The 25474-nt window shown below is 35.7% G+C and overlaps 3 protein-coding genes across 4 annotated transcripts in view; all 3 read left to right on the forward strand.

The window, feature by feature from the left end:
• LOC138328285 (guanylate cyclase soluble subunit beta-1-like) overlaps positions 1-25474 on the forward strand; it is a 93804-nt gene that overhangs the window by 19052 nt on the left and 49278 nt on the right. The window lies entirely within an intron of this gene.
• LOC138328281 (E3 ubiquitin-protein ligase TRIM56-like) lies at positions 159-5858 on the forward strand. Of its 2 annotated transcripts, none has more exons than XM_069275020.1 (2): positions 159-728; positions 3475-5858. In XM_069275020.1, exons 1-2 carry the CDS (start codon positions 495-497, stop codon positions 5458-5460), a joined length of 2220 nt encoding a protein of 739 aa, XP_069131121.1. In that variant the 5' UTR covers positions 159-494; the 3' UTR covers positions 5461-5858. The 2 variants fall into 2 exon arrangements, with proteins under 2 accessions (XP_069131121.1, XP_069131122.1); XM_069275021.1 differs by having other exon boundaries at positions 162-713.
• LOC138328283 (E3 ubiquitin-protein ligase TRIM56-like) lies at positions 9023-15494 on the forward strand. Its single transcript, XM_069275024.1, has 2 exons — positions 9023-9609; positions 12385-15494. Exons 1-2 carry the CDS (start codon positions 9391-9393, stop codon positions 14368-14370), a joined length of 2205 nt encoding a protein of 734 aa, XP_069131125.1. The 5' UTR covers positions 9023-9390; the 3' UTR covers positions 14371-15494.

A 25474-nucleotide genomic window follows, 5' to 3' on the forward strand; every position in this document is an offset into this window, starting at 1 on the left:
AAGCCACTTACCCAATATCAGGTTTCTAGGTCACTTAGTTATTCACATGCTAAAAAGTCTTTTCATGATTTTATCCTATTTAACCACTGTGACATTGAATTAAGGTTAAACGAAGTCATTATTATGAATTTATTTGAACAAACTTTGTATTCCTTTATCACAGCATGCTACAGACCGAATATCATGTCTCTAGGCCTCTTAGTTATTCTCACAAGATTTCGTTTAAAGATTTAAGCCTATTCAACCTCTGTGACCTTAAATGAAGGTCGAGGTCATTCATGTGAGCACAATTGATAGCCCTTCATCCAAGCATGCTATATACCCAATATGAGTATATCCTGAGAATATACGTTATTGAGAATAAGGGGTCAGATAACCTAAAACCACAGATAACCTAAAACCACGAGTGACGTCACGGCTGATATATAGGTTATATCGTACTATTGGTGTCCAATGTCGGCATTAATCGTAATATTTTATGAAAGTGTCCGTGAATGGCAACATCTCAGAGAAAGGTCCGGCAATCTTTGAGAAAAAAAAATATATCACAAAACATTTCATTAGTTTGCCGGAAATTTCTCCGAGATATTCCGATTGAGTTTTCATGTACGAACGTGCAAGAGATTTCTGGAAATCCCGGCCCGATTGTTATTATTGAAATCTGCCCCACACACTACTGTACGCCTCCTGTAGGACCTATATCTATATATGTGGTGACTATATATGTGGTGAGTACACGAATTACAGTTTGTTTCATTGAAATATAAATGAGATTTTCTCATTATAAAGAAAATGTTATCTTTAATCCAAGCTATATTATTTAGGTTTCTTGTAGGAAGAAACATAAACAATACCAACAGAATCAGATGACTGTACTGAGGCTATACAAACCGAAAGTACATACATATATAGGGACATATTTCTTATATTTGGGTGTAAAATATGGATTCTGATATCCATATATATGTACTTATTTGTAACCTATCATCGCCCAATACTAAACTAGTATAGTACTGTTCCCATTGGACATTTTTGTATGTTAATATCTTGATGTTTGATCATGACATTTAAATGTTTGTCGACAGGAGTTGCCTCCCTTTACGTATGGCAAAAAACAATCCTTACGAATATTAAATCATATTACATTACCATACCAGTGTATTTGGTCACATCATACATGCACTTTTACTATATATCTCCTGGATTTTTACAGTGTTTTATTTGTATGATATTTTTGATCAGCATTTCATAAAAAACAAGCTAGCTCCAAATGTATTTCTCATTTATTTCGAAGTCATGAAATAATGATTACCTGTACTTTATATGTGCATTTTATATTAAGAATTTTTGAAAAGTCATTAAGGGCCTTAAATGATGTCTTCTAACGATATTTTTGGTATGTGGAAGGAGACCCCTTGTGTCCACCTTTTGAACATTTTTTTATTCAATTAGTTTTGTTAAAGATACTTCATTCTTTATTCAATACCCATTTATAATGATATAGACTAATTACGTTTACTACAAACTGATTTTTAAGCAGAAAAATCCAATTTTTGGCATGTTAAAAATTGAAGATATATATAAATCATTTTAAAAACATGCTATAGGTATAATCTAATAACTGATACTTTTTCAAAAAAATCAAATCCGGGAAAATAGCATTTGGCAGAAATGTAGCCAAGGGAATTTTCTAAAAAGATAGATATTTGCCCTAGATGACTGTAAATCAAAAATTGATCTTATATACCATAATGAAACAAGCAATTGGTAATAGAAATTTGTAAACTAAAATATATACTCTAAAATCAGTGCATTTTTATTCTTGCATTTCCCCTTACAAAAAGACTAACAACTAGATATGATCTAGGGTGAAGCAAATAGTTTTTTTAACATCAGAAATCAAATAAGTTTTGGAAAGAAATATAAACTCAACAGATACAAATTAAGATTATCCATCCCTCTGATGTAGATAAAAACTATTTTAAATTGAATTGAAAATGATTAAAGAGGGAAATAGTGTTACATTTGATTTTCAAATATAATTTGTTTATTAAAAACATATTGCAAGCACCACAAAGACTACAATCTTAGTTTTGACTAATGGGGAACCTTTAATTAATTACAATGACAGCAATGTATTTAAAACTGTTCCTATCTCATGCGGCATACCCCATAACACACGTGTATCAATTTTCACTTATATCTAATAATATCTAAATTTCAACCAATTAGAGTCCTCTATTTTTTTTACATGGCAACCAAACTTTTTGAAAGTGATACCATATTATTCAGCATACCTCGTAACCTTTATATACCAATTTTCATTTAATTCTGACAATCTGACATCATGTAAATTTCAGCAAATCAGAGGCCTCCGTTTTGTTATCATGACAACAAATATTTTCAAAGGTGTTACCATGATATTTAGCATCTAAATCATACCTATAGACTAATTTTCACTTACATCGGACTCTGAAAATATAAAATGGAAATGCACAGCTTTATAATTCTTACAAAGGTCCGTTGCTACCTGCACTCTCTATTTTTAAGTCACTCAAGATCTGTTTTCCCGGATTTTAATTTCGAAACTAATTTACACATAGACAGAAAATGTCACCAGAATATGTTTTGAGATGACAAAGACAAAGAGCAATGTTCCGCTTTCGTTATTTCCGATTAGAATATACAATTTCTCTGATTATTATGTATGTAACTTGGTTAAAGGTTTATTGACAGTACACATTGATATCACTGAAATATGGTCAACTGATTCTTATGGTATTGACATCATTATATTGACACGTTAAATTGACACATTGAATTAAGCTGGGACAATCTTTCAAATGGACAGACAAACATGTATGATGCCCTGTGAACGTTAGTTACAACACAAAAATGCACTGTATTTTTTTCGTGTTTTTTTATGCCTTATGTATGTATAGATGGAAAGGTGGTGTTCAAGCTAATGTTAAAAATCCCATAGAAACTGCCCACGGTCCTATTTTCCTGAAACTTACGTCTAGTTGTCCCTTTAAATGGCACTGCTTTTTCCTTTTGTGATTTTAAAATGGCCCAAAGGGCCTGAAATCTTTGTATTCATTAATATCCATGTGGATGTGGCGCAGTGGTAGAAGGCGCTGGTATGTTTGGCTAGGCGATTGGGTGCCGTAGAACGTGAATTCGAGGCCCGGATATGGCACAAGTCAATAAATTGTCATGCTTTGTTGAATTGTGTTTCTTTGATATTTAATCCGTTAATTGTTCTATTTACAATTTCGTTTCAATTTCACAGTTAATTATGACTTACATGGTGTAGTTTTTGCAACATAAAAACACGTTGATCTAAGAATCGAACTTTATTTAAGTTGATCATTCCGAAATGGTAACGATAAACCACCAAATTACAATTCATTACCCGTCAGTATTCATTCCAGTATTAGTTACATTGTAACTGTTACTGTAATTATATTTCAGATCAGTCTAGATCTCTTCAAAATGGCGGAAGGCGGACGCCTACCAGAGCTTGACCTACACTTACTTGAGTGTCCAATCTGCCTTGAAAGACTCCAACAACCCAAGTCCTTACCCTGCCTTCACACTTTCTGCCAGGAATGTCTTGGAACCTACATCACCAGGGAACTGTCCGAGCAAAGGGTGTCGGACACGTCATTTCCATGTCCGATCTGTCGGAAGATGACCTCACTTGTCAATCAAGCCGAAACAAAGGGGAAATGGGCAGAGCAGTTCCCGACTAATGCCGTGATTCAGGACCTTATCCAGCTCAAAGAACGTACGTCTGAGGTTCCCTATTGTACACCCTGCCAGACAAAGGGTTCTCCTACCAATCCAGCCAAATTCTGGTGTAAGACGCTGGACCTAGATTTGTGTGAGGAATGTAAGGTACAATATCATGATATTCTACACAGAAATTGTGATATCATAGATGTAAGCGTGTGTGATGTCCGCCACAGAAAACCAGAGGAATCGACTCCAAAATGTGAAGAACACAATGGAACTATAATCTGGTATTGCGAAGATCACAAAAAACTCGGATGTAACGAATGTATAATTGAATACCACCGACAGTGTGAAGTGGTGATGAAGGCGAAGAAATATCTAGAGAAGCTGAAAGATGAGACAAAACTAGAAGACATGAAGAACTTGCTGAAAAAGGGGTCAGAGGTCATGAAGTCGTTTGTGAAGGACTTTGATGAACAGATTCAATCCTTGGTACACAATCAAGATTTAGCTCTGAAGAGCATTGTAGATCTGCGCCAAAGGATCGAGGAACAGCTTGATGAGCTTCAGAAGGCCGTCACAGATAAAGTAGTGACAAGATTCAAAGAGGAAAAAATGACCATCGAGGCTTCGCTACGACAATGTGAACGTCTTATGAATGGGATGCTGAATACATTGAAAACATCGGTCAAAGCTGCTGACGAAAACAACCACATCGAGGCAATGGTATCGTACCTGAGAGGTCAGGCCGAGGTCGACTCGTGTAAGGACCTGATCAAGGAGATGCAAGAGTCATTTACGTCAGTCAGTATTCATCACCAAGTTCCTGATCCCAGGACTCTTGGCGCTGATATGTTGGGAAAGGTCGTCACTGAAAAAAAGACACGGATATTTCCTGTTGATCTTGGATTCCTGTCTGTACCTCTGATGGAACGTCAGGTGAAGGAGATAGGACAATTTAACGTTAAGATTCCGGGAGATCAAAAGGATTGCTATATATGTGGAATTGTGTGCCTTCCGGACACCAATATTGTTGTCAGCGACCGCAGCAATAATAAGATAAAGCTTTTTACAGATGAAGGACAGTACCTCGATCAGGTCAACATTCCAGCAAACTCACATGATATGTGTCTGGTGGACGACACTTCTGTTGCTGTCACTGGCAATGGGATCGGTGTACGAGTCTTTAAAGCGGAGGACAAGAAACTGTCGCTGTTACGTATCATCAACTTAAACAAAGATTTGTATGGTATTACCTACAACGACGGAAGGTTTGTTGTCAGTGAATACGGAGGGGGAGTATACAGTCTTATACAGGACGAGGTCACTGACCTGATACACAACTATTCGAAGACCTGTCGGTACCTGACACATGACGCTGTGACGGGAGATACTATCGTCAGTGTTGATACGGACACAACTTTGGACGTTGTAGTGTCCAGACTGTCGGCTGACAAACGCCACACGGGCGTGATGGAGGTGGGTGGTGTTGTGAGAGGTGCCAAGGGAATAGACGTAGACAGAGAGGGGAACACCTACGTGTGTGGTTATAGGTCACACAATGTCGTACAGATGTCTGGGGACGGGACACGTGTCAGGGAACTGTTGACATCAACTGACGGAATACAGTATCCAACAGCAATAGCTGTACGTGGTGACAAGTTTGTTGTCTTCAATAAAGTATATCTAAACAATCACATCCATATATTCCAACTTCAATGAAAACATCGATGAAACTGTCAATTTAAAATCAACTTTCAAAATTGCCGACTTCGAGCATCCTGAGATATAAGCTATATTAATTCAGAACATACACCTGTAACTTCCATAAACCGGATGTCAGCGAGACAAGGATATTTGGCCGGTTCGATTATACAGGTTTTTAATGCTATTCATTCAGAAGGAAAATGCTATAAATGTACGTCGGAATAGGGATGTGGATTGAACAGGCGCCAATTAGGATAAGGTGTGCTGTATATCAAGTTTGTTAAGTTTACTATTAGTCTGAATATGAACGACAAAATGTTATTTCCCGGAAATGCTTTCTCTAGTTGAATACGATTTTGTTCGTCAATCTATGATTAGTGATGATTTTCAAATAAAATCAGAAACATAACATATATATCATTTTGAATCTTTCTTCAGTGTCGTTTATCCTCCACCACGAATTTAGCCCACCGTCTGATGAAGGTGGACTATTAAACTTATTACTATTCGCCCATGGTCCGTTGTCCATCCTTCCGTCCGTTAACAATTCTTGTTACCGTTCTCATAAAGTACAGAAGGGGATCTGAGGTTTGATATGTAGGTTCCCCTAAGACACTAGTAGTGATGCATAATACATTTTTGGACCGATCGGTCAACAGTATGACCGTCACGCAGCCATCTTGAATTTTGATGGTTGAAATTTGTTACCACTATTTCTCAGAAAGCTCTGAAGGGATATGTCTCAAATATCACATGTAGGTTTTCCTATGGCCATTGTTGTGCATGCTGCATTTTTTGGAAGTGGTAAGATGAAAGAAATATAGAGCAGGAAGTTTGTGAAGGAATATCGACAAGACAGGTCTACCAGGAAAGCTACTGCCACGGCTATCCCTTTTTTTGTTATACAAGATTTCCGTACCAACAGTCGAGGAATTTGAGAGAAGTTGAGAGGAGAATAAGTAAACATATCCGGAGATGGCTATGGGTTCCTCAGAGCTTCTCAACAGGGTTATACAATGTTATCGCAAAAATAATATAGAATCTTACTGAATTTTTTAAAGGTGCTCCACCACCGATAGAGGCATAAACGAAACTCTTCATTTTAACAATAATTGGTGTTTAATCATGTAAATATATATCTTATTGAAACACGAATTAACATAAGATAAATTAGTTTGCTATTGGTTCAATAGATCCACAGATTTTTAACGTAGTAAAATACGAAGCTCAAACTTATCAATGGTAGTAATAGTATAAAGTAAGTACTTTTTGTAACTGAGGAAAATTACTAATTCGTCTGCTACTGTTTTTATAGAGAAAAAATGCCGTTTGTCAGCGGTGGAGCATCTTTAAAGGGACAATTCAGTCTAAGAGTACATTAAAACTTGCACATATTCCGGCAACAAACCAGTTCTAATGGATATTAGATTAGTTGGTTTCACTGTGATATGCCATTAAAGCCCACTGTAGTGAAATGTATGTGAAATGTTCAATCGCCATTACACATAGTCTTGTATGCCGATCCCTGACCCTTGCCTGTGTAGTAAAGATTTTTTTTGTCTAGAACTACTCAAATCGCTCTTACAGTTGTATTAACATTGTTAGATGAATGTTCTTGTCTAAAAATAATTTCATCAACTCCTCAGTGTTTATGTATTGCATTTGATTAACGTACGTTACTTTGACTCTGGTATGGGTACAGCGTACATGTTGTACCTGCTAAATCGTATTGATCAACCGATTTGGAATTTCAATGGTATTAATCAAAATACTTAACAATGTTGTGGAATTTGTCACTATTTTGTGTCATATTTTGCATAAGGAATGTAGAACAATACATTTATGTCACATTTTGCTTCGTGGTTATATATGTAATGAAAATATTTTGATTAGAACAGACAAGAGTTATCTTTCTTTGAGTACATTGCTCAACCCAGATATTTTTAAACTCGGATTACTTTTTTTCTTCGTTATGAATTTGTATGCAACAACACGTGTGAGAGTATCACTGGTTTTAATCGCAGTTCGCCATGTCGAATATAAATCGGCTAATCCTAAAGACTTTCAATTCCGGTATCGACTACCGAACGCATACAAAATGTTGCTCTTTTTGACGTTACATTTAAAAACACGACATTTGACAGATTAAAATTCTAAGTAATATGAAGTCTTCCAAATTTTGTTGAATAAATTAAATTCATATTTTAAACAAATGGTGACATTAAAGTCGTCCGGAACATTCCTTGATTTAATGAGTTCTGGAACAATATTTCAAGTGTAGTAAATATTTCGTTCCTTGTCTCGATCAGAAAGTAAGGATGGAAAATATCAGGACCAGGTGACTTGTTTCCGTCTAGCTTGTTGATAGCTTTGATTATGGATTATTTGTTTATGTTGACTTCTGTTAGGACGGAGTTGTAATGTCTATTGGGGGAAGGTGGAACTAGGTCCTCATCTTCTGGGGCAAAGACTGTTCTAAAATATGAATATAGCCCTCGAACAGCAGTTTCTGTGTTAGTATTTGTTAATGTACCATCCACATGTGTTCTTGATGTTCTCGTTTTCTCTCTGACACATTTCCAAAACAGTTATATATTATTTGGTCACTGTGAATGAATATTGGGTTTGGTAACAGTGTCAATAAAAAGACGATGGGCATGGTACAATGACTGATATCAACCGCCACTTGCATTTTGTGTGATAAGTAACCACGATACTCCAGGGGTTACTATCACTGGCGTTATATCCACATCGGAAACCGCATTTAGAATGAGACGTGATAATTTGACAAAGGCAAAAATAACATGACATCCTACTCACTTCACGAGGTACTGGACAGAGCCACAAAGTACTTGTAAAACCAATTAATATATATGAATAACACGTGTCTCACATTAACAAAAGATATTAGAGAAATATTTTTGACTGGCTGTTGTCGTGTGTTTTCGTTGTATTCCGTTACACATTCCTTTGGACCCTTTATTTTATATACAACTTAGTCTTAACATAGCGATAAAAGAACATCACATCTGGGAATGCTAATTGGTTTGGCAAATGTACTGTCCCCTACTTTTTGACTGTGTTCCGTCACGCGTGTCACAAGTGAGTAACATGTTATGTTATTACTGCTTTCTCGGGTTACTCGCGTCTCATGGCGTAACCTGTCATACAAATGGCCCTTAACGGTCTAAATATTAAATACAATAAAACATATAGTAGAAATCAATTACGCAGAAAGTCCAGTAAGTTGTCGAAAATTGTATCCTATTTGATCTCTGCGACCTTATGAATGAAAGTTACGGTCATTCATTTGAACAAACTCAGTAGGGGTTATCCCAGCATGTCATAGATAAAATATCAGGTCTCAAGGTCTTTTCATAAAAAGTCGTTTATCCTATTTGTAGCATGTGACCTTTAGAAAAGGTCAAGGTCATTCATTTTAACAAAACATTAACCCTTCATTCCAGCAAGCCACTTACCCAATATCAGGTTTCTAGGTCACTTAGTTATTCACATGCTAAAAAGTCTTTTCATGATTTTATCCTATTTAACCACTGTGACATTGAATTAAGGTTAAACGAAGTCATTATTATGAATTTATTTGAACAAACTTTGTATTCCTTTATCACAGAATGCTACAGACCGAATGTCATGTCTCTAGGCCTCTTAGTTATTCTCACAAGAATTCGTTTAAAGATTTAAGCCTATTCGACCTCTGTGACCTTAAATGAAGGTCGAGGTCATTCATGTGAGCACAATTGATAGCCCTTCATCCAAGCATGCTATATACCCAATATGAGTATATCCTGAGAATATACGTTATTGAGAATAAGGGGTCAGATAAACTAAAACCACGAGTGACGTCATGGCTGATATAGATTATATCATACTATATTGGTGTCCAATGTCGGCATTAATCGTAATATTTTATGAAAGTGTCCGTGAATGGCAACATCTCAGAGAAAGGTCCGGCAATCTTTGAGAAAAAAAAATATATCAAAAAACATTTCATTAGTTTGCCGGAAATTTCTCCGAGATATTCCGATTGAGTTTTCATGTACCAACGTGCAAGAGATTTCTGGAAATCCCGGCCCGATTGTTATTATTGAAATCTGCCCCACACACTACTGTACGCCTCCTGTAGGACCTATATCTATATATGTGGTGAGTACACGAATTACAGTTTGTTTCATTGAAATATAAATGAGATTTTCTCATTATAAAGAAAATGTTATCTTTAATCCAAGCTATATTATTTAGGTTTCTTGTAGGAAGAAACATAAACAATACCAACAGAATCAGATGACTGTACTGAGGCTATACAAACCGAAAGTACATACATATATAGGGACATATTTCTTATATTTTGGTGTAAGATATGGATTCTGATATCCATATATATGTACTAATTTGTAACCTATCATCGCCCAATACTAAACTAGTATAGTACTGTTCCCATTGGACATTTTTGTATGTTAATATCTTGATGTTTGATCATGACATTTAAATGTTTGTCGACAGGAGTTGCCTCCCTTCGGCTACGTATGTACAAGCATAAAAACAATCCTTACGTGGAATATATTAAATCATATTACATTACCATACCAAGTGTATTTGGTCACATCATACATGCACTTTTACTATATATCTCCTGGATTTTTACAGTGTTTTATTTGTATGATATTTTTGATCAGTATTTCATTAAAAAACAAGCTTGCTCCAAATGTATTTCTCATTTATTTCGAAGTCATGAAATAATGATTACCTGTACTTTTTATGTGCATTTTATATTAAGAATTTTTGAAAAGGCATTAAGGGCCTTAAATGATGTCTTCTAACGATATATTTGGTATGTGGAAGGAGACCCCTTGTGTCCACCTTTTGAACATTTTTTCATTCAATTAGTTTTGTTAAAGATTCTTTATTCTATAGCCATTTATAATGATATAGACTAATTACGTTTACTACAAACTGATTTTTAAGCAGAAAAATCCAATTTTTGGCATGTTAAAAATTGAGGATATATATAAATCATTTTAAAAACATGCTATAGGTATAATCTAATAACTGATACTTTTTCAAAAAAAACGAAACCGGGAAAATAGCATTTCATAGGCAGAAATGTAGCCAAGGGAATTTTCTAAAAAGATATATATTTGCCCTAGATGACTGTAAATTAAAAATTTATCTTATATACCATAATGAAACAAGCAATTGGTAATAGAAATTTGTAAACTAAAATATATACTCTAAAATCAGTGCATTTTTATTCTTACATTTCCCCTTACAAAAAGACTAACAACTAGATATGATCTAGGGTGAAGCAAATAGTTTTTTTAACATCAGACATCAAATAAGTTTTGGAAATAAATATAAACTCAACAGATACAAATTAAGATTATCCATCCCTCTGATGTAGATAAAAACTATTTCAAATTGAATTGAAAATGATTAAAGAGGGAAATAGTGTTACATTTGATTTTCAAATATAATTTGTTTATTAAAAACATATTGCAAGCACCACAAAGACTACAATCTTAGTTTTGACTAATGGGGAACCTTTAATTAATTACAATGACAGCAATGTATTTAAAACTGTTACTATCTCATGCGGCATACCCCATAACACACATGTATCAATTTTCACTTATATCTTATAATATCTAAATTTCAACCAATCAGAGGCCTCCATTTTGTTTTTACATGGCAACCAATCTTTTTGAAAGTGATGCCATATTATTCAGCATACCTCGTAACCTTAATACACCAATTTTCATTTAATTCTGACAATCTGACATCATGTAAATTTCAGCGAATCAGAGGCCTCCGTTTTGTTATCATGGCAACCAATATTTTCAAAGGTGTTACCATGATATTTAGCATCTAAATCATACCTATAGACTAATTTTCACTTACATCGGACTCTGGAATCATAAAATGGAAATGCACAGATATATAATATTTACAAAGGAGTGGTCCGTTGCTACCTTCACTCTCTATTTTTAAGTCACTCAAGATCTGTTTTCCCGGATTTTAATTTCGAAACTAATTTACACATAGACAGAAAATGTCACCAGAATATGTTTTGAGATGACAAAGACAAAGACCAATGTTCCGTTTTCGTTATTTCCGATTAGAATATACAATTTCTCTGATTATTATGTATGTAACTTGGTTAAAGGTTTATTGACAGTACACATTGATATCACTGAAATATGGTCAACTGATTCTTATGGTATTGACATCATTATATTGACACGTTAAATTGACACATTGAATTAAGCTGGGACAATCTTTCAAATGGACAGACAAACATGTATGATGCCCTGTGAACGTTAGTTACAACACAAAAATGCACTGTATTTTTTTTCGTGTTTTTTTATGCCTTATGTATGTATAGATGGAAAGGTGGTGTTCAAGCTAATGTTAAAAATCCCATAGAAACTGCCCACGGTCCTATTTTCCTGAAACTTTGTCTATTGAAAGTACGTCTAGTTGTCCCTTTAAATGGAACTGCTTTTTCCTTTCGTGATTTTAAAAATGGCACAAAGGGCCTGAAATCTTTGTATTCATTAATATCCATGTGGATGTGGCGCAGTGGTAGAAGGCGCTGGTATGTTTGGCTAGGAAATTGGGTGCCTTAGATCGTGAGTTCGAGGCCCAGATAGGGCACGAGTCAATAAATTGTCATGTTTTGTTGAATTGTGTTTTTTTATATTTAATCCGTTAATTGATATATTTACAATTTCGTTTCAATTTCACATTTAATCATGACTTACATGGTGTAGTTTTCGCAATATAAACACACGCTGATCTGAGAATCGAACTTTATTTAAGTTGATCATTCCGAAATGGTAACGATAAACCACCAAATTACAATTCATTACCCGTCAGTATTCATTCCAGTATTAGGTAACTGTTACTATAATTATATTTCAGATCAGTCTAGATCTCTTCAAAATGGCGGAAGGCGGACGCCTACCAGAACTTGACCTACACTTACTTGAGTGTCCAATCTGCCTTGAAAGACTCCAACAACCCAAGTCCTTACCCTGCCTTCACACTTTCTGTCAGGAATGTCTTGGAACCTACATCACTAGGGAACTGTCCGAGAAAAGGGTGTCGGACACGTCATTTCCATGTCCGATCTGTCGGAAGATGACCGCTCCCGTCAATCAAGCCGAAACAAAGGGGAAATGGGCAGAGCAGTTCCCGACTAATGCCGTGATTCAGGACCTTATCCAGCTCAAAGAACGTACGTCTGAGGTTCCCTATTGTACACCCTGCCAGACAAAGGGTTCTCCTACCAATCCAGCCAAATTCTGGTGTAAGACGCTGGACCTAGATTTGTGTGAGGAATGTAAGGTACAATATCATGACATTCTACACAGAAATTGTGATATCATAGATGTAAGCGTGTGCGATGTCCGCCACAGAAAACCAGAGGAATCGACTCCAAAATGTGAAGAACACAATGGAACTATAATCTGGTATTGCGAAGATCACAGAAAACTCGGATGTAACGAATGTATAATTGAATACCACCGACAGTGTGAAGTGGTGATGAAGGCGAAGAAATATCTAGAGAAGCTGAAAAATGAGACAAAACTAGAAGACATGAAGAACTTGCTGAAAAAGGGGTCAGAGGTCATGAAGTCGTTTGTGAAGGACTTTGATGAACAGATTCAATCCTTGGTACACAATCAAGATTTAGCTCTGAAGAGCATTACAGATCTGCGCCAAAGGATCGAGGAACAGCTTGATGAGCTTCAGAAGGCCGTCACAGATAAAGTAGTGACAAGATTCAAAGAGGAAAAAATGACCATCGAGGCTTCGCTACGACAATGTGAACGTCTTATGAATGGGATGCTGAATACATTGAAAACATCGGTCAAAGCTGCTGACGAAAACAACCAAATCGAGGCAATGGTATCGTACCTGAGAGGTCAGGCCGAGGTCGACTCGTGTAAGGACCTGATCAAGGAGATGCAGGAGTCATTTACGTCAGTCAGTATTCATCATCAAGTTCTTGATCCCGGTACTCCAGGCGCTGTCATGTTGGGAAAGGTCGTTACTGAAAAAAAGAAACGGAGTTTCCCTGCTGATCTTGGATTCCTGTCTGTGCCTCTGATAGAACGGCAAGTGAAGGAGATTGGAAAGTTTAACGTAAAGATTCCGGAAGATCAAAATAATTGCTGGATACGTGGAATTGTGTGCCTTCCGGACACCAATATTGTTGTCAGCGACTGCAACAACAATAAACTGAAGCTATTTACAGATGAAGGACAGTACCTTGATCACGTCCCCATTCCAGCAAATTCACGTGATATGTGTCTGGTGGACGACACTTCTGTTGCTGTCACTGGCAAGGGGATCGGTGTACGAGTCTTTAAAGCGGAGGACAAGAAACTGTCGCTGTTACGTATCATCAACACAACCAGAAATTTGTATGGTATTACCTACGACGACGGAAGGTTTGTTGTCAGTGAAGATGGAGGGGGAGTATACAGTCTGACACAGGACGGGGCCACTGACCTGATACACAACTATAAGAAGACCTGTTGGTACCTGACACATGACACTGTGACGGGAGACACTATCGCCAGTGTTTATACATACACAACTGGGGACGCTGTAGTGTCCAGACTGTCGGCTGACAAACGCCACACGGGCGTGATGGAGGTGGGTGGTGTTGTGGGAGGTGCCAGGGGAATAGACGTAGATAGGGAGGGGAACATCTACGTGTGTGGTGAGGATTCACACAACGTCGTACAAATGTCTGGGGACGGGACACGTGTCAGGGAACTGTTGACATCAACTGACGGAATACAGTATCCAACAGCAATAGCTGTACGTGGTGACAAGTTTGTTGTCTTCAATAAAGTATATCTAAACAATCACATCCATATATTCCAACTTCAATGAAAACATCGATGAAACTGTCAATTTAAAATCAACTTTCAAAATTGCCGACTTCGAGCATCCTGAGATATAAGCTATATTAATTCAGAACATACACCTGTAACTTCCATAAACCGGATGTCAGCGAGACAAGGATATTTGGCCGGTTCGATTATACAGGTTTTTAATGCTATTCATTCAGAAGGAAAATGCTATAAATGTACGTCGGAATAGGGATGTGGATTGAACAGGCGCCAATTAGGATAAGGTGTGCTGTATATCAAGTTTGTTAAAGGGACAATTCAATCTTAGAGAACATTAAAATTTGTACATATATCGGGGAAAAAACCCAGTTCTAATGGAAATTAGATCAGTCGGTTTTACTGTGATATGCCTGAAAAGCCCATGGTGGTGACATGTGTGTAGATGTTCAAACTCGCTCGCTGTCCGCCATTACACATTGTGGTCGAACTTCTTGTATGCCGAACCCTGTCCTTTGCTCGTAGAGTAATGCAACTTTTGTCTAGAACTGCTCAAATCGCTCTGACAGTAGTGGTTTACATTATCAGGTGAATTGTTTTGCCTAAAAATCATTTTATTACCTCCTCAGTGGTTATGTAGTTCATTTGTTTAACATGAGTGACTTTGGCTCGGGTATAGGTACAGAGTACATACTGTACCTGCTTAATCGTATTGATCAACGATTTGTAATTACAACGGTATCGATTAAATACTTAACAATGACGTGGAATTTGTCAATATATTGAGTTAAATGTTTCATAAGAAATGTAGAACAATACATTTACGCCATATTTTGCTTCTTGGTTATGTAAAAGAATTAGCCTGAGCGAATTGTTCCTTTAAGTTTACTATTAGTCTGAATATGAACGACAAAATGTTATTTCCCGGAAATGCTTTCTCTAGTTGAATACGATTTTGTTCGTCAATCTATGATTAGTGATGATTTTCAAATAAAATCAGAAACATAACATATATATCATTTTGAATCTTTCTTCAGTGTCGTTTATCCTCCACCACGAATTTAGCCCACCGTCTGATGAAGGTGGACTATTAAACTTATTACTATTCGCCCATGGTCCGTTGTCCATCCTTCCGTCCGTTAACAATTCTTGTTACCGTTCTCATAAAGTACAGAAGGGGATCTGAGGTTTGATATGTAGGTTCCCCTAAGACACTAGTAGTGATGCATAATACATTTTTGGACCGATCGGTCAACAGTATGACCGTCACGCAGCCATCTTGAATTTTGATGGTTGAAATTTGTTACCACTATTTCTCAGAAAGCTCTGAAGGGATATGTCTCAAATATCACATGTAGGTTTTCCTATGGCCATTGTTGTGCATGCTGCATTTTTTGGAAGTGGTAAGATGAAAGAAATATAGAGCAGGAAGTTTGTGAAGGAATATCGACAAGACAGGTCTACCAGGAAAGCTACTGCCACGGCTATCCCTTTTTTTGTTATACAAGATTTCCGTACCAACAGTCGAGGAATTTGAGAGAAGTTGAGAGGAGAATAAGTAAACATATCCGGAGATGGCTATGGGTTCCTCAGAGCTTCTCAACAGGGTTATACAATGTTATCGCAAAAATAATATAGAATCTTACTGAATTTTTTAAAGGTGCTCCACCACCGATAGAGCATAAACGAAACTCTTCATTTTAACAATAATTGGTGTTTAATCATGTAAATATATATCTTATTGAAACACGAATTAACATAAGATAAATTAGTTTGCTATTGGTTCAATAGATCCACAGATTTTTAACGTAGTAAAATACGAAGCTCAAACTTATCAATGGTAGTAATAGTATAAAGTAAGTACTTTTTGTAACTGAGGAAAATTACTAATTCGTCTGCTACTGTTTTTATAGAGAAAAAATGCCGTTTGTCAGCGGTGGAGCATCTTTAAAGGGACAATTCAGTCTAAGAGTACATTAAAACTTGCACATATTCCGGCAACAAACCAGTTCTAATGGATATTAGATTAGTTGGTTTCACTGTGATATGCCATTAAAGCCCACTGTAGTGAAATGTATGTGAAATGTTCAATCGCCATTACACATAGTCTTGTATGCCGATCCCTGACCCTTGCCTGTGTAGTAAAGATTTTTTTTGTCTAGAACTACTCAAATCGCTCTTACAGTTGTATTAACATTGTTAGATGAATGTTCTTGTCTAAAAATAATTTCATCAACTCCTCAGTGTTTATGTATTGCATTTGATTAACGTACGTTACTTTGACTCTGGTATGGGTACAGCGTACATGTTGTACCTGCTAAATCGTATTGATCAACCGATTTGGAATTTCAATGGTATTAATCAAAATACTTAACAATGTTGTGGAATTTGTCACTATTTTGTGTCATATTTTGCATAAGGAATGTAGAACAATACATTTATGTCACATTTTGCTTCGTGGTTATATATGTAATGAAAATATTTTGATTAGAACAGACAAGAGTTATCTTTCTTTGAGTACATTGCTCAACCCAGATATTTTTAAACTCGGATTACTTTTTTTCTTCGTTATGAATTTGTATGCAACAACACGTGTGAGAGTATCACTGGTTTTAATCGCAGTTCGCCATGTCGAATATAAATCGGCTAATCCTAAAGACTTTCAATTCCGGTATCGACTACCGAACGCATACAAAATGTTGCTCTTTTTGACGTTACATTTAAAAACACGACATTTGACAGATTAAAATTCTAAGTAATATGAAGTCTTCCAAATTTTGTTGAATAAATTAAATTCATATTTTAAACAAATGGTGACATTAAAATAGATGATCGGCATGCGTATGATTTCCCTATAGGAATTACTCCAAGTTTCTCAATATCGATGATTTAACCCAAAATGCGATGTACTGTGCCATACTAATAAGCTCTAAAATACAAAACCGAGCTTTTCTAAATTTGAAGCAGAAAATGATGAGATATTTCAAAAAATGAATTTCTTAGCGTTCCAAACATAGTATTTCATTTTAAGAAAGCATACACAGACTTCTGATAAATTATTTTATCTTTTAATGCTGTAAACAATGTAGTTATGTATTTCTAGGATACTAGTACTAACAGAATTTTGTTTGTTAGGAAAAATTTTCATATTTTACATTTTATACCTGTTGTTCTTCCTCCATCTGCTATAATTAACAATATGACCTTGAAACTGGGTTTTATTAATATTTAATATATGTCTAAACAAATCAGAATTAAGAGTGTTGTGGCCAATTTTACTTATCAACATGGGCTCTCTAAACCTATTTTAACGATCATATTCTCCATGGCGATATTTCCCAAAAGATGTTGATTGGGAAATCGAAATATATGTGGGTCAGTTGCCTGGTACTGTGACCGAATGTCGGTTATTTTCTGTTGTCTTTTCCCCTCCTAAACCAGGTACGCCTTGTCTGTTAATTGGATGCTAAACAGAATTAACCCAATAAGTAAATATGCAATACAAAATAAATACATTAGAATTATAGTTTAACCTTCACAGTAGCAAATTATGGAAATATATAGACCATAAGGAAATGTCCACTTATGCAAAAGTCAATAATGAAGAATGTCTGTCACATGCTAGGACTTGCACATGCTAACGAAGCACATTCGCCTTTGATGTTTAATTTAGACACGATACGCCTGGTTTAAATTAATGCCTGGATGATATAGCAGAGAAGAGTGAACTCCTCGCTTGAGCAAGACAGTCACACAGGTATATGTAAGCTATATAATTCCCCAAGTGTCTTCGAAACAAGTTACATATAGTGGCTAACTAGGTCTTAATGTCTATTAATGGTAATTGAAGGATCTAAAGTAATACTATAAATTATTTGCATATCTGGTCAATAATTTTAATGCTCATATCCATTTTGGCTTTGACTCCAATAATTATAAGTATGGTATATTCTAAATCATATTACAGCAAATAGATAATCGATATGATGAGAAAAAGACAAATTTTAGCACAACTTGTAAAGAAGTCAACTTACCGACATAAATTGTCGACTTGCTGTAACACGACCTAAAACTAACACCATTGTAGATAGTAAAGTCATATTAACACTTATCTGTCACTCTAAGCGTATATCCCCAACCTAACAACCAAATTCAAAGTTTAAAAAATAAATTGGCAAATACTAATTGAACAACGGATCATATTAATACTTCTCCCAGAGTAATAGTTCGTTACGTATTAAACATGCGCTTGTACATTGTGTATAATTACCCAATGTAATTACACTTGATTAGTTTGTGTAAACTTTGGTCTGAATACTTTCGTCCATATAACTAACCTCTATAGTCATAGCCAAAATGGTACTCGTATTTATCTTTCTCCCTCTCTCAAATCACACACTTAACCGTCCCTATCTGTTTCAGTATGACATCCAATTGGATATATCTTCGACCATATTTCCGACAGCTAGCTTCTGTGATATAGCACTACAAAAAGGGCAAGAGTTCGACTATCGCAAGGAGACACAACACAAACATACTGCAGTCTCCCAAAAGACGCACGTTCATTTACATAAACACACGCAAATATTACGTACACGGAAGTTCGACCTTGACCCGGGTTGTTAATAAAACGTTTAACTAATAAAACCAATTTACAAACAAACAATCAATTTAGAATTGGACAGTAGTTTTTCCTTGACAGATATGATAACAATGGCGAGTCATATCGCTGTTTTGCAGTCTGGCAAAATGACATTCAACTACCGCGCGGTATTTAAGGAAACATAAGACGACCCGCGTTATGAAAATTAACATTTTTAAAAATCAAAATATTAAGAAGGTGATGATACGTATAGAATCAACAGTAGCTTTCTACTTTTGCGACTCTACAAAATTATCGATCTCGTTTTACATTCCCATTTTAAAAATTAAAAGCCGTCTCCGGAAAGGTTAGGAGCCTAAAATGGACATTAGTAATGTTGTGTACAAGATTGTATATCTATTTATGGATAAAGTTTCTCGTGAAAATTTTACGATCAAATTCTTTCAATGATTATTAATTAATGACTTTCACGAAGATCAGTCATATTTTAGGTTGGCAGGAGAGCAGTTTGAAACATAAAGAAAAACTTACGTCTCGATGAACGCAATAAATTTGCTTTAGTAGTGATTGATCTCTAACTAGTTATGAATAATCCAATACTTCAGCAATCAAGATGAAATATGTTTAACATCGACCTTAAAGTTCTTTAATTATAGTAGTATCTATATTTTTATTAATGTTTCGTGACATATTTTTTCGTGGATTTAAGTGAATTTGTGATCAAATAACTAGCATCAAAGCATGATATAAAAAAAAAACTTTATTCATCTTTTGATTATATACTTCTTTGAATTTTCCATGCATCATTTATGTTCATCCTGGCCTAAAATAACAAAACAGTTTTTTGAAGGTTTATAGTGTTGCATTTATAACGAACAGCAAAAGGGTAGATACAGTCTTAACCCATTCATATTTATCGTTTTCCTTTCAGCTGGCGACTGTTGTCCTCGAAAACAGTCTATTTCTGTTTTATTTAAACTTTTTAAAGAAGGTTTGTAGCGAATCCTTTACTCTGTTAAATCAACCACTCTTTACGTCGTTTTTTTTTTTATTTTGCACAAACTAAAAGATGTTTTATAGAGAGGGGGAGAGAGAGAGAGGGAAGGAGAGAGAGAGGGGGGGATAGGGAGAGAAAGAGAGAGAGAGAGAGAGGGAGAGAAAGAGAGAGAGAGAGAGAGGGAGAGAGATAGAATGAGGGAGAGAGAGAAATACCTATTGGCAATTGTTTTGTAATGAATGCTGCAAATAATTTTTGTAAATATTTTTTATTATTCATTTATCAAACTTGAATCCTCTTCTCTTTATTAAAAATATATATTGCTTGTTCACAAATATGACAACATTATTTAGTCATTAAGCTTCACAATAATGCATTAGAACATTTAAACATACCGATACTAGCAACGGAATATTTTAGTGTATTAATTTATTATTCGGTTTTGTATTGTACTTTATCTACCTACCTAATGGATAGTTGTAAATTTTCATATTTACTGTTTTGAACTTATTCGCATGGGTTTGTTTTTCACGAATCGTATTTGTAACCTTTAAAGGCCTGGCTGACATGGCAGAGTTTGATTTGTAAAAAACATGATTTTTGAAATAAAACAGCGAGACATTAAATTTTGTGAATTTGAGTCAATTCAGAAAATTAGCTATACGAAGACAAACCCCGACAACATTAGCAAATGATGATGATTTACCCGCACAGTCTCCCTTTTATCAAATTGTCTGCCCTACGTATGTTTTGGGAGGCTGACGTACGGTACCGACTTCTCGGCTGTTTGTCTGTCATGTTACATAGACTGTAACTGCTATGCCTCTGGCTAAAGTGAATGAGTGACCTGACTGGATGTACATATTTCATACATCGCAGTGAGGCGAAAAGAAAAAAGCAGATATGACAGAAATGAGTTTATGACACTAATAACGGTGTTCTTGAGAAACTTTTATGTTCATATGACGTTGTTGTCATTTCCAGTTCTCTGTGTTTCCTACCAATGGTTACAACGGTCAAGGATACAAGTCGAAATTTGTTTGTCTCGCTAAATCACAGCATCTGTCTAAACTCGACCGCCATGGCATTAAACCCCCAGATGTCGAGATACACTACCATCAGCCATCTCATACACAATAAATCGCAACCCAACGAGAAAGGTTTGCGAACGGACCATCACAATTGTTGCTGCCCATCCCATTGGAACATGAACTCCAAGGCCCAGAGTAAATTGAGATGGATTTCACTGGTGCCAGACTTCATGCAGCCAGTTTACGGAACAAGAAAGGAATACATTTTCATTACAGAGATGGTAATCGGGTCTATACATATAGCGTGTTCACGTGCTTTAGTGATCTCTAAGTCACGTGATCGATAATAAGCGAGACCTGAACGAGATCATCCTACAACAATCGGAGCAGCCGACATGAAAAAGCGAACGTTATCAGCTGAGAAGTCATGTTTTCTATACACAAAAAACTCCGAGACCTATCTACATCTGTTAAAGCCAGTAAACAAACATGTCTTAATCTAGCCGTGGTGTTAATTACTTAAAAACAAGAATTCTGTTCGAGGAAGCTTGCAAAAAGAGGCTTTAATGACATAAAACCTGTAATCGAAAATTGATCCCAGTACATTGGGGAATAAAAACAGCCATAATGTCTATTAAATTGGCGATTTTTGGACCACTGTGAAGTTTTATATACTATCGAGTATTTTTATTGTGATTTCCACCCTATGCACCTGCCAAAAGTTTCCACGTTTTTCAGTTTTTAAGAGTAGTATATCGGAACAGAATCATACACCGGCAGATATAAGCTGTTGGATGATGGAAAGAGAGCGGTATCGAGTTTGCCATCCCTCGTCATGAGAAGAAGAGAAACAGATGTCGATCACGACCTTTGGATTGAAGAACGAAAAATCTACTCTAATTCCACAAACTTTTTAATTACCTATCGATATAATTTGTGGTAATTTTCAAGTTCCCTAATCGTTTGTTTTCCATCATAAGACGTATAAGTACATGCTAATTGCTTCTACTCAGTTGTAGATATTTGTGCTCTGTGTTAGTGATGAAAGAGTTACGGTACTTCGGTAAATATCCAACTGCTAGTTTTAATGATAATTCCTTACTCGCTATGACTCGTCACGGTGACATCAACTACACATGTACACTAGGGCTTTCAATGTTGTAATGCTTAAACACTGTCTCGCTAAGATCATTTTAATCATGACTTGCACATGGAATATTTATTTTGTGAAAATAATTATGTAAGTATTAAGATACTAAAAAAATGCACTTTTCATGGTCCGCGGTGGTGAAATACATTTAACATTCTAAAAATTAGTACTTAATTTTTGAATGGCAATGTTGAGGACGTAATGCTGTGATTTATTTTCGAGGACTCTGATATTCTTTGACCACCAAATATATTGGTATTCCGTAATAGTTGTAAATGAATTATACAGCTCCCAATTATAAGAAGAGATGTTATACGAAACATCTTCATTTGGCATATCATCATCTAAATCAATGAACTGGCTTATCTTTCGTTTAAGGCGACTTCATTCAAGGACATTGATGGTTGCCTCTATAACTAAGCTGCAGAAAAAATACGCGCACTTTAGAGCAGATAGTGTTATTTAAAAACATGCGTATTTAAAGGCACCACCGAAAGAACATATTTATAGCCCATTAGCGTGTTTTTTTAGTTTAACGTCCTATAAACAGCCAGGGTCATGTAAGAACGTGCCAGGTATGTTGGTTGAGGAAAGCCGGAGTACCCGGAAGAAATTCATCGTTCAACGGTTAGTACCTGGCAACTGTACCACGTGATCTTAACCTCTCGGCCACCGCGGCCCAATTATCACCAATTAACATTGTTCTCCAAATAATAACAGTTTGGTGACTATACAATCTACGCGTATTTCCTGATCCTATATTTTCATATTAATTTTGATAGTGTTGGTTGACATCGAAAACAAAGTTTGTAAATTACTATTAAGTAATAGGGATGATATCGTTGAAGACAATAAGAACACTAAACAATACCAATACAATTAAGCTTTCTTATTTTTCCGAATTCAGCTGATAAATCCTCATCAAAATAGATCGGATAACAAATTTAAAATCCGTAAAATTGTCCAGCGAAATTCTTACATGTGTCTTGAATTTTATCAAAATCTGTCAATTAGTTTAGGAGGAGTTCGCCGGACAGACAGACAGACAAGCGGACAACCTGGTTCCAGTATACCCATTAATTTCGTTGCGGTGGTATAACAAATTTATTGACACATTGCCTATGAAGGTCTTCTCTACATTATTGTTTTATTGTTAAGATATTTTATGCCACGTCAATGTTGGAAAGCCGAGGTCAGCATCAAGTTGTGTTATCGCCAAATATTCCGAGGATGTGTTGTGGCAGTTTATGTCCAATTTCTCTGTATCATCGGGTGCAGTCGCTATCTCTGTCTCAACATTAAATCCGTTAAAACCACATTTTCGAAAAGCTCGCTAACAGATGTGTACACGCACTTCTTCTAGAATTTGCATTCCGTTTTGCACTGATAATAATATATTCACATGTGATATTGACAGTTTCAGTTTTGTTGTTCATGACTCTGTACATCTTACACAGACGATATTTCTTCACGTTAAATTCACGTGAACCGTCGCAAAAAGTGAAATTCACATAAAAATGTACATAGTAGTTTAGGAAAGGATTACTTTTCAGAACTTCATAATTTGTTTTCTGTTCTTAACTTTTGATTCAATGCATTTCTTAATATTAAAGTTGAAAGTTCAGACAGTAAAGAAATAATTCCAATACATACCATTTTTCTATTCTATATAACTGATATACATTTCTTTAAAACTCTTATAACGATGACGTCATTGAAATGTATAATTAATGATATCAAAAGTCAACGATTGATAATGCTTATAATCAATTCTCGTTTTCTTTTGAAAATAAAGATATAGAAATTAGTTGAACGCATTTTATACATAATTGAAGGAAATCTATTTCAAAAGGGCAAAATAAAGCAATAAAAGTTAATATGCTATCTATGTGTAATCTAACCCCGATCAAGAAAGACATAAAATTCTCAATCCGCGTCACTCACATGAATAGTAAATTCTCTCAATCTTTGGAATCAAAGTTTTATTTTAGACCCACAAGATAAACAACGGTTCTTCAAAAAATAACCATCAAAGACCAGAACTTATGTTTATACAATATTTATTTAAAGATTGAAAGTTCCGGTGGTCTATTTTAGTCGTCGGATGATGCGATAATATCTGGCACTACGAGGAGACGAACACGAAACAAGTATGTGAAAATAGGTCATTGGAAATGCAGGGCGCGGTCTACAGCAGTAAAGACCAGAGTTTGTGAAAATTAATGGTGGTATCAGTTTTTATGACGTGAATATCTGCTCTTTGTCAACTGCAGGCTGTCATCTACTTTTGATATAAATTTAACATGCTGCTACATTTGAATGATCCCTTTTCGTTCTTCAGCAGAATTTTCTCTTATCTTTGCTTGTATAATCTTTCTCATAAAACAATTTTCTTTATGAAACATCTCACAAAAAAAGTCGCATTATCCATTCACCTCGTACACCTCACACAGTCTCTATTTTACTGTCTCTAAAGGTATGCTCCAGTGAGATTGCACTATAAAAAGAACAAAGGTCCCACTTTTAAAAGAAAGCACAACACTAATATACCACAGCCCCCCAAAACATACAGACATCCACAAATGCAAAACAGCCTCAAATTAGACTTAGGTAGTCACGCATGATGGCACAAAATACCCAATATTTTTTATTGTCCAAACAAAACGCTAAATCTACGTCTGTCTCATTGCGATAGAGGTATGTCCTAAGACCATTATTTATGGACTTTGAATGTTAAGTAAGGCTTAATAAACTAGTCACTTTTTGTTATCTTCCAGATAAGACATAAACATGTGATTTTGTCTTCATCTAATGCTGTAGCAGAAAGGCATATGCAACTTATGGCTGGAGACCTATTAGTTAGTTGATACCTTTTCAATTCTAGTTTCCATTCAATGTTTTATATAGAGAAATTATATCATATACAATTATGGCCTTGTGATGAGATCAATGCATGTTTTTATTAACCTATAATGCCGACAACCGGATCCATATTGCTTTACCCTCAAAGTCATTGCAATACGACCAATCGAACTTAGAACGTGGATTTAACTTGTTTTGTAAATAGATCTATGAAATATTTACTCTCACTAGAAAACAATGGCGGCTGCTACAATGTTTGTGTTCACTGCATGTGACTTTAAAGATGACACATGCAGCCATATTTACACTGTCTGTTTTCATTACGGGAAATTCATTAAGGAAATGCCCTGTTACTTCGGTCGAAGTCTTTGTAATCAGAACATAACAAATTTAATCAATCAGTATAAAAATAAACAGGCTCAAATTGATAAAACCAATTTGATTAAAATATCGACTTCACAGTAAAACTTTAATTTATCAATGTTGCGTAAAAGCGATATCTTG

Source organism: Argopecten irradians, chromosome 7 (assembly GCF_041381155.1).
Source record: "Argopecten irradians isolate NY chromosome 7, Ai_NY, whole genome shotgun sequence".
Lineage (NCBI taxonomy): Eukaryota > Metazoa > Mollusca > Bivalvia > Pectinida > Pectinidae > Argopecten > Argopecten irradians.